This window comes from Electrona antarctica, assembly GCF_951216825.1.
Source record: "Electrona antarctica genome assembly, chromosome: 10".
Lineage (NCBI taxonomy): Eukaryota > Metazoa > Chordata > Actinopteri > Myctophiformes > Myctophidae > Electrona > Electrona antarctica.
The window spans coordinates 35,738,818-35,753,641 of record NC_136791.1 but is presented as its reverse complement, the minus strand read 5'-3'; the positions used below and the strand labels follow the sequence as shown (position 1 = coordinate 35,753,641).

Here is a 14,824-nt window from a genome sequence, read left to right as displayed (position 1 = left end):
GGAGACAGCAGGACAGTAGAATGCACTAGGACAACACATCTCCGAGCTGTTTAACGGGGATTGTGTTTTCATGGATGATAAAGATCCCGTTCGTTCACGTTGCCCGATTCACTGCACTGCTGAGTGGCGATAAGACAACGGATCACGGTCGTCTGTTTACATTGGATGAGTCCACCGGAACTTCTTAGTAAGTCTTTTTCGAGGACATTTATGGAGGTGGATTTATCTTTTTCCTTGCTGCTCAAAAACAGCGTGTTTCTGTAGGCTGGATCAATACGTTTAGACAACCCTCCCCAGTTCTATAAAGTTGGATGCTTTCGCTCTGCCAGTTGTCTGGCGTCTGACATCGCGGGGCGAGATTTGACGGGGTCGGATCGGCGCGTAATGACTGTTTTGTGCGCATTTCCACAGGCGTTACATGGTAGACTTTACTTGCGTTAATTTATGGTTGGCACTGACAGTTAATAATAACACGACACACAGTTGTGTTATTCCAACGGGGGAGCTCAAGGCAGGCTTTCATCTAAAAGGAACTCCGCTTACACAATGGAAGATGATGGACCGGTACATGCGTGCACTTGGACCAAGACCTCGAAAACGGACGTCATGAAAACATATTTGGGGATTTTTATTATACTTCATTTGGTTCTTCATACGGAAGCATCGTTATCAAAGGCCTGCGATAAAAACTGCTTCTCGGGGAAGTGCTTCAATGGGACCTGCGTCTGCGACCATGGCTGGGTCGGGGACCGGTGTCAGCACTGTCAGGGAAGATTCAAGTAAGTTACAATCATTGATCTCAGTTTTAATTTTTAATTTTATTATTTTCTTTAGAAAGAAGTAGGCTTAATAATAATAACAACGAAGTGTATTGGTAGGCTATTCTACTCCTTACGATTTACAGCACACCTTGCTTTGGACATGATGATGTTCCTCTGTCACATTGTCTCACTCCCAACATCTGACATGTGTTGGAGCCTAATAATTGCTGTAATTGTTAATAATGATTAGTTCAGTTACAAATGGCACTTGTGATATAATTACCCTCATGGCTATTGAGTTCCAGATGCAAAGAGAAAAACAGAAAGGAAGGAAGAAAGTATGAAAAGGATGACCTGGCTCAACCAGGTCATAGAATAAACACTTTTACACTCTTAAAGTATGTAAGACTGTCTAAGACATGGGTCTATGGTCTACTCTACCTGATAACTCATGTGAGACTCAATTGACTCAATGCCCTTAATTGGCCCTGTGTTTCTGTTCAGGAGAAGCAAAGTAGGCAGGGCCGGGTCATCAATACATACAGTACGTTGCCCTTGTCAATTTACAATTTACAATTTAGGCATTGTCTGTGGCATATAGGCTATTTTAGATTTTCAGTTTTACACACCATTATAATAATAATAATAATAATATTTTGATCATACACTAGACATTATGCTATGGTACATTAGGAGTCCACTAGTAGTGGTTCTCAAAAAAAACCTTATCTCTGAGTTACAGACTTGTTATGGTCATTCAGGGTCATCTCTTTGTGTTTCTTCTGGTAATATTATTGATGTGCAATTGTACTAGATTGGGTAGAACTAAGCCTCTGGTTGGAGTGGACGTGGCTCAATGCTTGGGCCATGCCATTGTTCCAAAATTTGAATTTTGACAAAAATGTCCACCACAAGCCCACATGGCGATGACCCCTAAAAGAAGGACATGGAGGTCAACTCAAATAACAACTGACAAATCCTGTTTTGATTTACTGGCTCCAGACGTTGTGGTTTTGGGGCATCACTGGTTGGGAACCAGTGAACCACTGCTGTAGTTAGAGTTGTTTGCATGAGAGACTTTAATGGCTTTTTGAAGCAGTACTTTTGAGAGGTGCACTTCAAATAAACTTGAGAAGGAGTTTGAGGACCATGTGGCCAGTGGCCACAGCTATTTGTTTCAGACATGTTAATTTGATCAAATCTGAAAACGTAAATGTCAGACTCACTCTCACTGTTGAGACAAGTATAAGTTCTAGAGAGGAAGAGAGCTGTTTAGCAGTAGGGTACTTTGCTCCTAAAAATACTCAATACTGATCATTGGATTGCAGCCTGATCTTCAGCTGCATGCACGCAAACACACACACACACATGCACGTACACTCGCACAGAGGCAAACACACGCACGCACGCACACACAGACACACACACACTCATCCCCATCTCCCAGCAACCCAGGCAGATTCAATAAAGGAGAAATAGGGACTTGCTTGTGCTCGTCTATTGATTTAAGCTCTGTGCTGGGTAGTTTTATTGGGCTGCAGTGCCTTTCTTTGTTTTCCTTCTACTTTCTCTCTCTCTGTTCTTCCAGCTCTCTGATTGTCTCAGACGTTTTGTTCTGGGATTCTTTCTCTTCTCTTAAGTTGGACAGGTCAGATTACATCTTGCTCTGTCCAGCACAATTATGCATGCACGCACGCACGCACGCACGCACGCACGCACGCACGCACGCACGCACGCACGCACGCACGCACGCACGCACGCACGCACGCACGCACACACACACACACACACACACACACACACACACACACACACACACACACACACACACACACACACACACACACACACACACACACACACACACACACCACACACACAGCCAGGCACATGCAGACCAGCAGTAAGTTGTGTTTGCCAATCAGTAGTTGAGCCATTAAGCGATTGTGAGGCTGTCTGTGTATAGTACATATACAGGTATTCATGTTGTCTGTGGACAGTTAACTCAATATACACTGTATCATTCTCTATCACAACACGGGCCACAAAACTTCACATAGCCTATTAGATCTCTTACTCAATATCTAAGATAGTGTGCAATTTGGGGGTCAAGGTTAACTATGCACAGCTCTCAGTTGCTCTTGTTTCAATTGAAGTTAACTTACCCTGCTTGCGGTTGATGATTTACTATACCTGAAAAGAAGCTTCACTTTCTCACCATGACAAGCAGCCAAACAGTAAGGAGTTCATGACCCCGTCATTGAGCCACGTGACCAACCAGAGGCTTAGTTCCACCGAATCTAGTACAATTGTAAATCACATTCATGTACTAAGTGAAGCTCCAACAGTTCATAATTCATTGCGACCTATGGTTGCAATGAATTATGATTAATTACTATGAAAACCTGTCAGTCAGTCCGTCCGTCAGTCACGCCTTGTGACACGCTCCATATATGGCCAATACAGAATTAATTCCATATGTTGATCCAACCTCATCAAACCCTGTACACTCAAGACACTGCCCCTGCTGCCACCCTTAGATCTCCATATATGGAGCTGACCAGTTCTTTTTTTATGATCATCACTTTTTGGGGGGTTTTCTTTACAAAAAAAGACAAAGGAGCTGACCTGTTCTGACATTCCATATGTTGATCTGACCTCATCAAACCCTGTGCCTGTACACTCAAGACACACTCCATATATGGCCAGTACAGAATTCATTCCATATGTTGATCTGACCCCCCCCATGCCAAAGCGCCGGCGCTCGCCCAGCAGTCTGCCGTCACCCAGGCGGATGCATGCACACGAGGCCGCTTCTCGCACTCATATCAGGGCGTCTTACTAGTATATATTGGCATTTGAATCTCAACTCAGATGATTTGTGAAACATGGGATCTGAATAGTCATTCTTATCACCTATACATTTAACGTAGAGGTGTCTACAACAGGGATATATTTTTTTAACATCAGGCTGAACCCCAGTATCCCTATTCTGGGTGGAATTTGCCAAAATGAGTCGATCTACAAGCTCACAACATGTCTGCGACGCGTTGTGAGCTTGTAGATCGGCTATCTTTGGCAAAGAAGTTTGGTGTAGAGGGGAAAGAAATGGAAGACCAAGCACAAAGATCAGTTTTACCAAGTATTGAGGTGTTAAGAAGTATTAAGTGGTTAAATGTCTGGAAATACACATTAGCATATCCAATGTGTAGTGAGGGGTCCATGTTTCATCTCTCTCAGCTAAGGGGTGAAAAATGTTGAAGACCCCTGCTCTAGGCAATTAAATTTAATTAATTAAATAACCTCCCCGCAAGGACCCCTGGTGGTCCACTTTGAGAACAACTGATATAAAATAAAGTTTGAAGTTGGTTCTAATGTCTGAAGCAAAAAAAATCCATGATTGGAATAGACTCTTGTGGTCTTCATCACAATCACTCATTGACAGGATAGGAAACATCCCTTTACCCATTTAGACCTGAGGCCGATTATGCGAATTACTTCTAAAACAGTCACTTCAAAAATAGCAGATGTACAAGCTCTCAGACTGACACAAAGTGACGCGATGTGAGTTTGGATACTATTTTTTAATAGCCAACGCTAAAATAAAAATCACACCGTGTGAAATGAGTGGTGCTCTTGTCATTGTACATCAATTTATGTTAGCGGAAATTTGACATTGCTAGATAAGGTACATAAGGTGGTCCCTTATTGGCCAAGCGCTTCCACCAACATGTGATTAGTTAGTCGATTTGTTCGTTTACATATGATGTAAGTTTTCCCTTCAATGTCAATGGTGTTTAATGTTTTGATGTTTAATTTAGGTCATATTTAGCTGAATTTATCATCTCTTATCATCATCTCATACTGGCCAATCAGAATGCCTGTGATTGGATGGCTGATTTTCTCATTTACATATGACGTACATTTTCCCTTCAATGTCAATGGCGTTTAATGTTTTGATGTTTCTTGATGTTTTTTGATGAATTCTGACGTTATTTCACCGGAAACTTGGGGTATTTGCCCCATAGAAATCACACTTGTATGAAGTGAGGGGTGCTCTTATCATCATACATAATCCTACATCACATCCGGGTTCAGCCAATCAAATCATCGTTATGGGGTGGGGTACACACATTGCTCGGCCAATCAAATCATCGCTATGGGGTACACACATTTCACACACAAAGCTGGGCATAGGAGGGCCCCTCAAAAAATTACAGATGCTTTCCCAGTTTAAACAAAGATTTCCCCCTGGCCTTGACTATGGCATGATTCCAGATTTAGAATATAATCACTTTTGTGTTTACTTATTCTAAATTGTCAGTTTCATCTGAAATAGAGTCCCCAATTCTGTCCACTGGACATTTTATATTAGAAGTCTAATGTACACGTATACTCAGAAATTAAAATAACGGAAATTTATACAGTTTTGGAGAATGATTGGACTATATTTTTGTGGACAAAAGCACACATTCATACATGAAATACAATCCTAGAAAATGCAATAAGAGGATGCACATAGTGTAAATCCCCAGCAATTCTTCCAGGATAAACCAGACCTATGCTGTAAATGTAAGCCAGGCAAAGGGACACATCAGTATTTCTATCTTGGTCCTTCCTTTATGATATACCAGGGGCCTTGTATGTGTGCACTGAGTCCCACACAACTTATTCTTGCCAAGACATTTTAATGAAATGGATAAACTACAATCAATAGTGCTGTGATGAAAAATAAGTTAAAAAGAAGTTACATCATATATCATATATCATCATATCATATCATATTCCCTAGCGGCACTATGTAACTTTTCTTTTATGAATAAAATACTAAAATAAAACTGTTATTATAGTATTTTGTCTCCCTGCTCTTCTATTGAAAATTTAGATTACAATTTAAACTAAAATTAAAAATAGGTTTTAGAAGGCGTTTTAGAATCGACCTCAGGTCTAAGTGTTGTGAACATCTCTCTCTGCACCTCCCATCGTCCCTAAATAAAAATGAATTGTATAAGACTAGAATTTCGCGGGCCTTCGGCCCGCTCATCCCAGAGTTGCGTTGCCCCGCGTTGCGATACAGAAGTCCACAGGTACAGAAGTCCACAGTGACACGCGTTGTATGCAGCTGTTTTGTGTTGCAGCGCGTGCGCGCGTAGTGTTGTTGGTGTTGTTGTGATCCATATATGCGCCTTGGTTCGTCCCGTTTGTTCCACGCCAGGTGTAGATTTTTTCTGTGCTTGTTTTCATAGACGTGGCAACAAATTAACAACATAGCCAATGGGAAAAAAGGATGCAGTGTTGCCAGGTCCGCGAGTTTTAAGCGTGTTGTAGTGTGTGTGAGCAGGGCTCGACGCTTAGCATTTTTCCAAGTAGCACGCAAATTATTTTAGGAGCACGATGAGAAGTTATGAAATCATGTGTGTGAGGGCCCTCCTATCCTATATACAGCTTTAGTCCCCACATGTGTCAATATTTGCCATTGACAATGAACAGAGAAAGTAGGTCAAAAGTCCGCAAAATATGACGTAAATGCAAATATATTATTATATATATATGTTTTGGAATGTAATTTGTTTTGTTTTGAATACTTTACTTATAAAAAAACCTGGCAACCCGCACCCCGCGGTCATTTTCCGCTAACGTGAGCGGGGCTCCCTAGCCTGCTGGAGGGGGTCACATCATCCCATGCACCGTCGAGAGGGTAAAAAAGGGAAATAAATGCAGCCTTGAGCCACCAATGTGGTCTTGTGGAGCTTGATCACCTCCTCCTCCTCCTTTCCCCAAATTGCCAATCCCAGTAAATCCAAAAGTAGTCTATTATGAATACTTCCACAGCCTAATTACTAAAGGATGAACTATCAGTCTTCTCCAAAATCTTGACAACGCATTGTAAACAGAGACAGGAGCCGTGTGTGTGTCACACCAAAAGTGGTGACCTATAGAATCCTGTACATATAAGCATCACGCAATCGTCACCCCTACACAGCAGTCATTAATTAATGGTGTTGACTTGATTGCCTATGCGTTGAAGTTATATAGGGTGAAAAGCGTGAAATGCACAGGCTCATGTTACATCGCTGCTGGCTGCCACTGCCACTCTCTCTCTCTCGCTCTCTTCTCTGTCCTCCCTCGCTGGGGGGGGGGGGGGGGGGGGGATTAGTTGCGCTGCCTTCGACAGTGCTATACTTCTCCAGCAGCGGTGCAGAACCGAGAGAGTGACACATTCTTTTGGATGTAAACTGCGCAACGTTTAGCTGTAAAGATCGGATTGTGTAAAGTGAATTGTACAACTTGCACGGTGATATGTGAAGTCGCAAATGCGAGTACGTAGTCGCACTGTCGAGGCCTGTGTAGTGTAGTGCAATTTGCGCTGCATCGCGCGGCGATCCAAATCCCCCCCCCCGCGCGCGCGCGCGCACACACACACACACACACACACACTGTACGTAGCTTTTTGTTGTTGCAGCGCGCGCGTGTGCGTGTGGTGTTGCTGTTGTTGTTCGTATCCATATATGCGCCTCGGGTGTGGGGATCGCCATGTGAGGGGGCTAGCCAATAAGGGCCCTGTGTTGCATGTGGAGAATTGTGTAGGTTAGTGTGTGTGGTGTAGCCGAACGGGGTGGTGAGAACATGAGGGGGATGTAGCACAGCAATCGGTGACCCCTACATTAAGCTGTGTTGCTCCCAAGATGCAGTGCAAATGCGTGTTGTAGCAACCGTAGCCAATGGGAAAACAGGATGCAGTGTTGCCAGGTCCGCGAATTGTAAGCGAGTTGTAAGTAGCGTGTTGAATGGCATTTTTTCTGGGCTTGTTTTCATAGACCTGGCAACAAATTAGGCGGGGGTGTCGGTGCTTGTGGCGTGTTTGTGTTTATTATTGATATTGATGTTGTTTGTGAGTGTGGACGGGAGGCGGCTGTAGTGGCAGTGCAATGACAGTTTTTACGCGGGTGTTGTTGAGTGTGGGCGTGCGGCGCGACATGAGGAGATAGCCGTGGATCGACGCGGAGGGTAAGGCTGTGTCGTGTTAGTGTGTTGTTGCAGTGTGTGTTGCAGCGTGTTGCAGCGTGTCAGTGACGTAGTAGCTGGTGACTTTATTTTCCTGGTTTGGGCACACGTTTTGGGCACACCTTTTCAAATGTATAATAGATGATCACATACTTTATTCATCACTATACAGCATACAGTCATATAAGTAATCACTACAGTATCATATCAAGCTCATTATTCCAATAATCATATAGAAGCCAAAATCAAAATAGCTCTTCCTTAGAAAAGCATGGGATGTGTGTTCATTGGCAAATTACATGGCAATCTGCCAATTGTGCAAATTGTGGAGATTTTAGCCTGAGGGCAGCGCTAAAGGAAAGGCCATGAGATCACCAAAATGAGGAGTTCATCCTCCGGGGAGTATGAATGCTCTCAGCAAGTTTCATGGCAATGCGCCCATTAGATTTGAGATATATTGTGTGCCAGACTGCCAGGGCAAATTGTGGAACACAACAAATTATATAGTTTTTGATATATCCTTCTTGGATTGTGTTGGCTGGACTGACGGATGGCCGGATCAACCAAACATAACTTAATCAATAAAAAGGGGTAGATTTTAGGATTTAGACCTGTTTCAAACTTAAATAATAGTTGTGTTCGTTGTTGTTGCATATTGCATTTCGCCAATAAGCTTGTGTGTTGTGGCACTTGCATTGTGCATCCTCTTGTCTGAGATTAGGTCTACAACAATTCTGTTTCAGTAATATGTTCTGATGACTGTGACTAAGCAGTTTGTACATGCATAGTTACAGAGATAAACAAATTAAACATGCTCACAGACTTTGTTGGCATTGTTTTGTTTTGTCGACTTTTGGACTATCTATCGTCCAATGTCGTGTACTCAGTTGATGCAGTCTTTTGAGATGTAAATTTCAATGCTTATAATTGCACCGGGATCAGCACAGCCAGTAGATGGTAGAAGGGCTAGTCAGGCTTGCATCAGAGAAAATAATTATACTGTACATACAAGGGCCCTTCAGGGGAGACTACGCAAATAGAATATACTGGAGCACTCGACTGGTCTGCACATGCTTTATTATTTTGAAGGGGTGACTGACGTTTCGACTTTCGTCTTCCTCAGAGCCAAACGGAGGAAGATGCTAAACAGCATCTTTGTACTTTGTAATAGGGCATAATGGAAACTAGGGATGGGTCCGACCCATCGGACCCATACATAAATACATACATACATTCAAATACATACATTCTGTTAGCCTATCATTAGCCTGATTGAGGCAACATTTATGTGGATGGATAACAATATATTTTTTCCACAATTTAAGCTTTTGTTGACTACTAGAATTTCGCGGGCCTTCGGCCCGCTCATCCTAGCTCCCTGCGCGTCGCAAATCGGAGGAAGGAAATTGTGAGAGCAAAGGTAGACAAAGTCACAACATTTCAAAATGTAGTTCTCAGTGTATTTTTAATGGAGTCTGAGTGTTTTTTTTAGGAAAGAATGTTAACAGTGAATGTGTAGTAAAAGAAGCTGCAGTGCCATGAGGTTGCACAGATTTGGCCAGTAGAGCCTGCAGAATGGGATCATCATCATCTTCAGTGATGTAGTTCAATCAGAAATGGGATTTGTGAGAATGCAACAGCCTATACATTGCAGAGGCTGCAGAATTGGGGAAACAGAGAAGGTAGGGATAAAGTATACATTGAGACATCTCCACCAGGTATGTTGTGAATGGAATGACAATGCTATGTCTATGTTTGATTATCAGTTATGTAGACTAATCAACAATGAGACTTGTAAGAATGCAACAGCCTTACGTTGATGGGGATGGTTTGGGGAAGACGCAGTTGTCGTGGAAAGGCCAACTTAGCAAAGGAACAATTGTATTTGGCAGCTGATCCAGAGGAGGGCGTGGAGGAGTGGGGTGATGTGGAAGGGGTGTTTGTGTTTCTGGTTCCAGAGATTGTCATGGTTGAGCCTGCAGAAAAGGAGACACAGATAAGGGATGAATCAACCACACAATGTGACATGTCCACCACAGATCATGTGAAAGGTAGTGATATTTCTGGAAAGTGTTAATCAATGTTACTTCCTTTTGTGTGGCTGCAAGTTTGCACAGCAGCAGTTTGTTGTTGAGGGTTCTGAGGAAAAACAGTTTGGTGCCATTGCAGAGTCCGTCTTTGGGGCTGATGTTGCGCAGTAGCATCAAGGGCATTCCTGGCTTGAGGGTGATGAGGTGCCTGGGAAATCCATTGGGGCAGAGGGTGTTGAGGTATTCCACGTTGAACCGCATTCTGTCTTGGTAGTTCTCCAGGGTGTATGTGTAGTGGGACAATGTGATAGTTGTATTAGAGTTATTGAGGTGAAAGTGTAGATGTGAGTGTAGTGCGTTGGTTACCTGTGGTTTCTGCTGTGGCCATTGGCTGTGTTGTAGCCATCATGTGCTGCTGTTTGTCCAGGTTATGCTGAGCTGAGAAATTAAGATGGGAGTGTATGTGACTATATATTCAGTACATGTAGGTATAACATACACACATATGCGTAATGCATTGAGGCAGAGGGCAACATATCTGAGGCCTTACCTCTGGTCCGTCTCACTCTGTCACGTGTTTGCTCCCGCCTGCGCTGACCTGGGTATGGATGTCAGTAGTGTGTGTAGACACAGAGGTACAAAATGTTATCGACATGTTATGCAGAGATATGTAGATAGATGTCTCTATACAGTGTGTCAGGATGCTCGGTACCAAGCAGTAAGGTTATCTGAATAACAGAAGTCAGTACCTCTGGCCTCAGCCACGTCCAATGAAGGTGTGTTGGCCATTTGTGGAGGAGTGCTGCCCTGGTGTTGAGCTGTGAAGTGATGTGTAGAGAGTTATGTAGAGCACAGGGTGTGAGTGTAGTGTACACAATTAATGTAGGTTATGTGATGAAGATACTGCAGTATCTGTGGAGAAAGAAACAGCAGTGTATTGCATTGTGCAATGTGCTGTGCAAAGTGTAGTTTTGTACATGTTGTGCTGCAGCTGCTGGAACCAAGCGTTGTGTTGGGGCTGTTGGCGTGTGAGTGGCATGGGAGGCTCCATGTAGTAGTTCAGCTGCTTGATGCATGCATTTGCGTGTAGCTGTTGGCGATGGATGTTTTGCAGACTATACATTGCAGAGGCTGCAGAATTGGGGAAACAGAGAAGGTAGGGATAAAGTATACATTGAGACATCTCCACCAGGTATGTTGTGAATGGAATGACAATGCTATGTTTATGTTTGATTATCAGTTATGTAGACTAATCAACAATGAGACTTGTAAGAATGCAACAGCCTTACGTTGATGGGGATGGTTTGGGGAAGACGCAGTTGTCGTGGAAAGGCCAACTTAGCAAAGGAACAATTGTATTTGGCAGCTGATCCAGAGGAGGGCGTGGAGGAGTGGGGTGATGTGGAAGGGGTGTTTGTGTTTCTGGTTCCAGAGATTGTCATGGTTGAGCCTGCAGAAAAGGAGACACAGATAAGGGATGAATCAACCACACAATGTGACATGTCCACCACAGATCATGTGAAAGGTAGTGATATTTCTGGAAAGTGTTAATCAGTGTTAGCAGCAGTTATGTATTATTCAGAAATGACATATGTAGAAATGACATGTAGCAATGCAACAGCCTTACCTCAATGGGGATTGTAGGGCCAGGAAGAACAGCGCGAAGCAAGTCTCGAAAAACCACATTGGCAGTATGATGTTCCGGCTGTCCTTCTTTCTGCTTTATGGCATAGGTGAGAGCTTCTGGGTTACCTGTCCTTGAGCTGGCAACATAAAGCTGTCCGTGACTGAAGACAGGGGACGAAAGCCAGACCCCCACTCTTGTAAGTGTCTGGCCTTGGGATTTATTGATGGTGGTGGCAAAAGCGGTGCGGACTGGAAACTGTCGTCTGGCCCACTCAAAGTAGGAATGTCTAGGATCAGGAATGAACTTGATTCGAGGGATCAGGACTTCCTTTTGTGTGGCTGCAAGTTTGCACAGCAGCAGTTTGTTGTTGAGGGTTCTCAGGAAAAACAGTTTGGTGCCATTGCAGAGTCCGTCTTTGGGGCTGATGTTGCGCAGTAGCATCAAGGGCATTCCTGGCTTGAGGGTGATGAGGTGCCTGGGAAATCCATTGGGGCAGAGGGTGTTGAGGTATTCCACGTTAAACCGCATTCTGTCTTGGTAGTTCTCCAGGGTGTCAGCACTGCTCAGGTTGGTTGACAGACCTGGTACCCAGGTCTCCATTAGGTCGTTGATGGCGTCCACGTCCTTGTTGGTAGGGGCAAGTACTGATCGGCCATCCAGCCAGCCGGTAGTAGTGAAGTTGTTGGACATATCTGGAAATATAGTTTGGCAAAACATCTTCATGGAGCACTCCTCCGCTGTGTGGTCATTGTCTGTGTTGCTTTGAATGTGGAAATACCTGTCATCTGGGATGAAGATGAAGTCGTTTGCATCGTTGGCTGTACCATCACCAATGCGGAGTGTCCATTGGTCAAAGGCCTTCAGGTCTTGGTTTTCACTGGCCCTGACTCGCATGTTCTCTGTGAGGCTGGAGACTTGGAAGTGTTGCCAGAGGCCTGAGTTATTGAGGCAGCTGTTGACAATTTGGGCAGGATTAGCCCCTTGAACCACTGGAAGACACTGGCGGAAGTCGCCGGCCAAGATGATGATTTTCCCACCAAATGGACAGTCTGGCTTGTTCATCAGGTCTTTCAGAGTGTAGTCAAGTCCCTCTAGCAAGAAGCGGTGCAGCATGGTTGCCTCATCAATGAGCAGGAGGCGTGCCCGTCGCACCAGCTTGGCTAGGCTGCTTTGAGCTGTGATGTGGAAGGGTGTGTGTTCTGTTGGGTGGAGAGGTGCTTTCATCCGCGAATGGAATGTTCTGCCTAGGTGTAGGAGTTGTGCAGCAATGCCAGTAGTTGCCATGGCAAGGGCAATACAGCCACCAGGTTCCAGACTGCGCACAGCGTCCAGTAGTGCATTGAGTAGGAAGGTCTTACCACAACCGCCACGTGCTGATATGAAGAGTTGTAAGTTGGCCTGTTGCTGGACTGCCGTCATGACAGTGTCGTAAATCTGTTGTTGTGCAGCAGTGAATTGTGGAATTGTTGCCTGTACATTGGCTTTCAGCTGGGCCACATCATAGTCCAGCTCCTCACGGATAAGAGGCTCTTCAATGTTGACCAGCCCATGGACAGTGGCCTTTTCCTCATCTGTCATTTTTTCCAGGAGGAAGTCTTGGAGGTCATGTTCATGTGACTGGAGGCGGACTTGCAGATCCAGTCTCACCATGGTTTTGAGTTGCTGGTCAGTGAAGGTCGTTGCACTCTGCTGTGCTCTCCGCTTGAAGTCATCTGTCCAGTCTGGCCAGAAGTCGTTAAACAGGCTTGCAGGGTTCGCTGGTTGGCAGAAGATGAGGATGATGACGAATAGGGCACGAATCTGGGGGCAGAGGTGAGTGGCAGCAGCCTCAGTAAGGACAGTGGACCACTCTTGGTCATCATCCAACAGGCCAAGCTCCCTGCACACTGCCTGGTAGGTGTCAAGGCGGCTGCCATTGACTGAGTAGAGGTCCTCAAAACTTGTTTTCCCTTTGGAGTGGTCATTGTGGAGGAGCAGTCTCAGGTAGAACACATCTCCAGCTAGGGGGCTGATGGTGTGGACACGGCCAACGGAGAAAGCGTTGTTTTTTCTGAGTTGCCACTTGTTGTTTGTGTAGGTGTATTTGTGAGGCATGTCAACATAGCGCTGCATGGTCATAGGGTTGTAATCTGGACCTTTGGCTGTCTTCTGTTGAGCATTCAGTTTGAAGAAAGCAGTCAACTCTGTCTGTCTGCCCTGCTCCACCACATTCTCCTCATCACCCTCGGCGAAAACGACGTATTGCTCGTGTTCCAGATGCAAGCGGAGGACTTGAACAGGAGGCTTGTTGGCGGATATGGGGAATGCGAAGAGTTTCCAGCAGGCCTCACTTGAGCCAACAGAACGCATGTCTTCATAGTCCCTAATCTCATCACGGGCAGCCTGGGCACCCTCAACTTCAACACAAACCATTGCACGGTCCGGCCCCTTGGTCACATATTTGTAGAGATATTTGGCCGCAAGTGCAGAGATGCATACTTCTACGTTGATGTGGCAGTTGTATCGGAGGCTGAGGTAGGGGTTGTAGGGCACTACCCAACTGTTGTTGATGTGGTTCCCATTTTTTTTTGCAGTTCGGCCACCATTATCTGGAGAGCGACGGCGGTAGATAGGATAACTTGTTTCGTCACCAACTGTTGTTCTGGGCTGGAAGGGTTTGGGGAAGTTCTTCTTGCAGGCTTTGCAGTTGGAGCCGGCTTTCTTCTCCATGCAGGGATTGTTGGGATGCTCTTGTCCACAGGGACCGTGGATCATGTTAGCAAGTACAATGTCCCACAGTGGCTGGCGCCTTGCTTTTTCTTGGGCAGAGATCCCATTTTCATGCGGGTCAGGGGGAAGTTCTGCACAGACAATTTGGTCCACTTGGGCTGGTGTCTTGGGTTTGTCCTGCTCTGCTAGAATGAGGAGGATGTGCGAGTGAGGCAAGCCGCGTTTTTGAAATTCTATGACCCAGAGGTGGGCAATGGCTAGGCCAAAGATGTGTCTTTTGATGAGGTCATCCATGATCTGATCTTTCTTTAGTTTGAATACCCGGGCCACCAGGTCAGGTCGGTCTTGGGGTGTCTGGCCAGGGGTGAGGGCAGCTACGATCTCTGGCCAGTGAGGATTGCAGGTGACCGTGATGAAAAGGTCTGGCTTTCGCATGTGGCGGACTATGGCCATAGCGTCCTGGAACTTGCTGTGGTACCAGCGTGGACTGCCATGGAAAGAGCTAGCAAGGATGACTCTACCCACAGCATGTTCCTGCTCATTGTGGTGGACAGAGTGAGATGGAGCACTCCGTTCCCGTCTACGCACAGCCACAACCTGTTGTAGTTGTTTGAAGCTGTCAGCCCGTAATGTCTTCTGGTTATGGCGCTGCCAAGTCAGCCTCTGGTTCTCGCATGTTATCCAGGCATTGA

General features: G+C 45.1%; 1 protein-coding gene and 1 long non-coding RNA gene across 3 annotated transcripts in view; one reads left to right on the top strand and one right to left on the bottom strand.

Moving 5' to 3' along the window:
- Window positions 1-283: 283 nt before the first annotated feature.
- The window catches only part of atrnl1a (attractin-like 1a), a gene marked incomplete at its 3' end in the record, with an annotated part of 286,121 nt that continues 271,580 nt past the window's right edge, over window positions 284-14,824 (top strand). The window contains exon 1 of the mRNA XM_079511913.1: window positions 284-779. Coding sequence (XP_079368039.1) covers window positions 547-779 — 233 coding nt within the window. The 5' untranslated portion in view covers window positions 284-546. The remainder of the gene's footprint in view (window positions 780-14,824) is intronic.
- On the bottom strand, window positions 9,316-10,617 carry LOC306930913. Of its 2 annotated transcripts, none has more exons than XR_013790932.1 (5): window positions 10,546-10,617; window positions 10,347-10,394; window positions 10,163-10,234; window positions 9,582-10,072; window positions 9,316-9,423 (listed from the first exon to the last, which is right to left on the bottom strand). It is a non-coding gene; the product is annotated as an uncharacterized lncRNA (long non-coding RNA). The 2 variants fall into 2 exon arrangements; XR_013790933.1 differs by having other exon boundaries at window positions 9,582-10,004.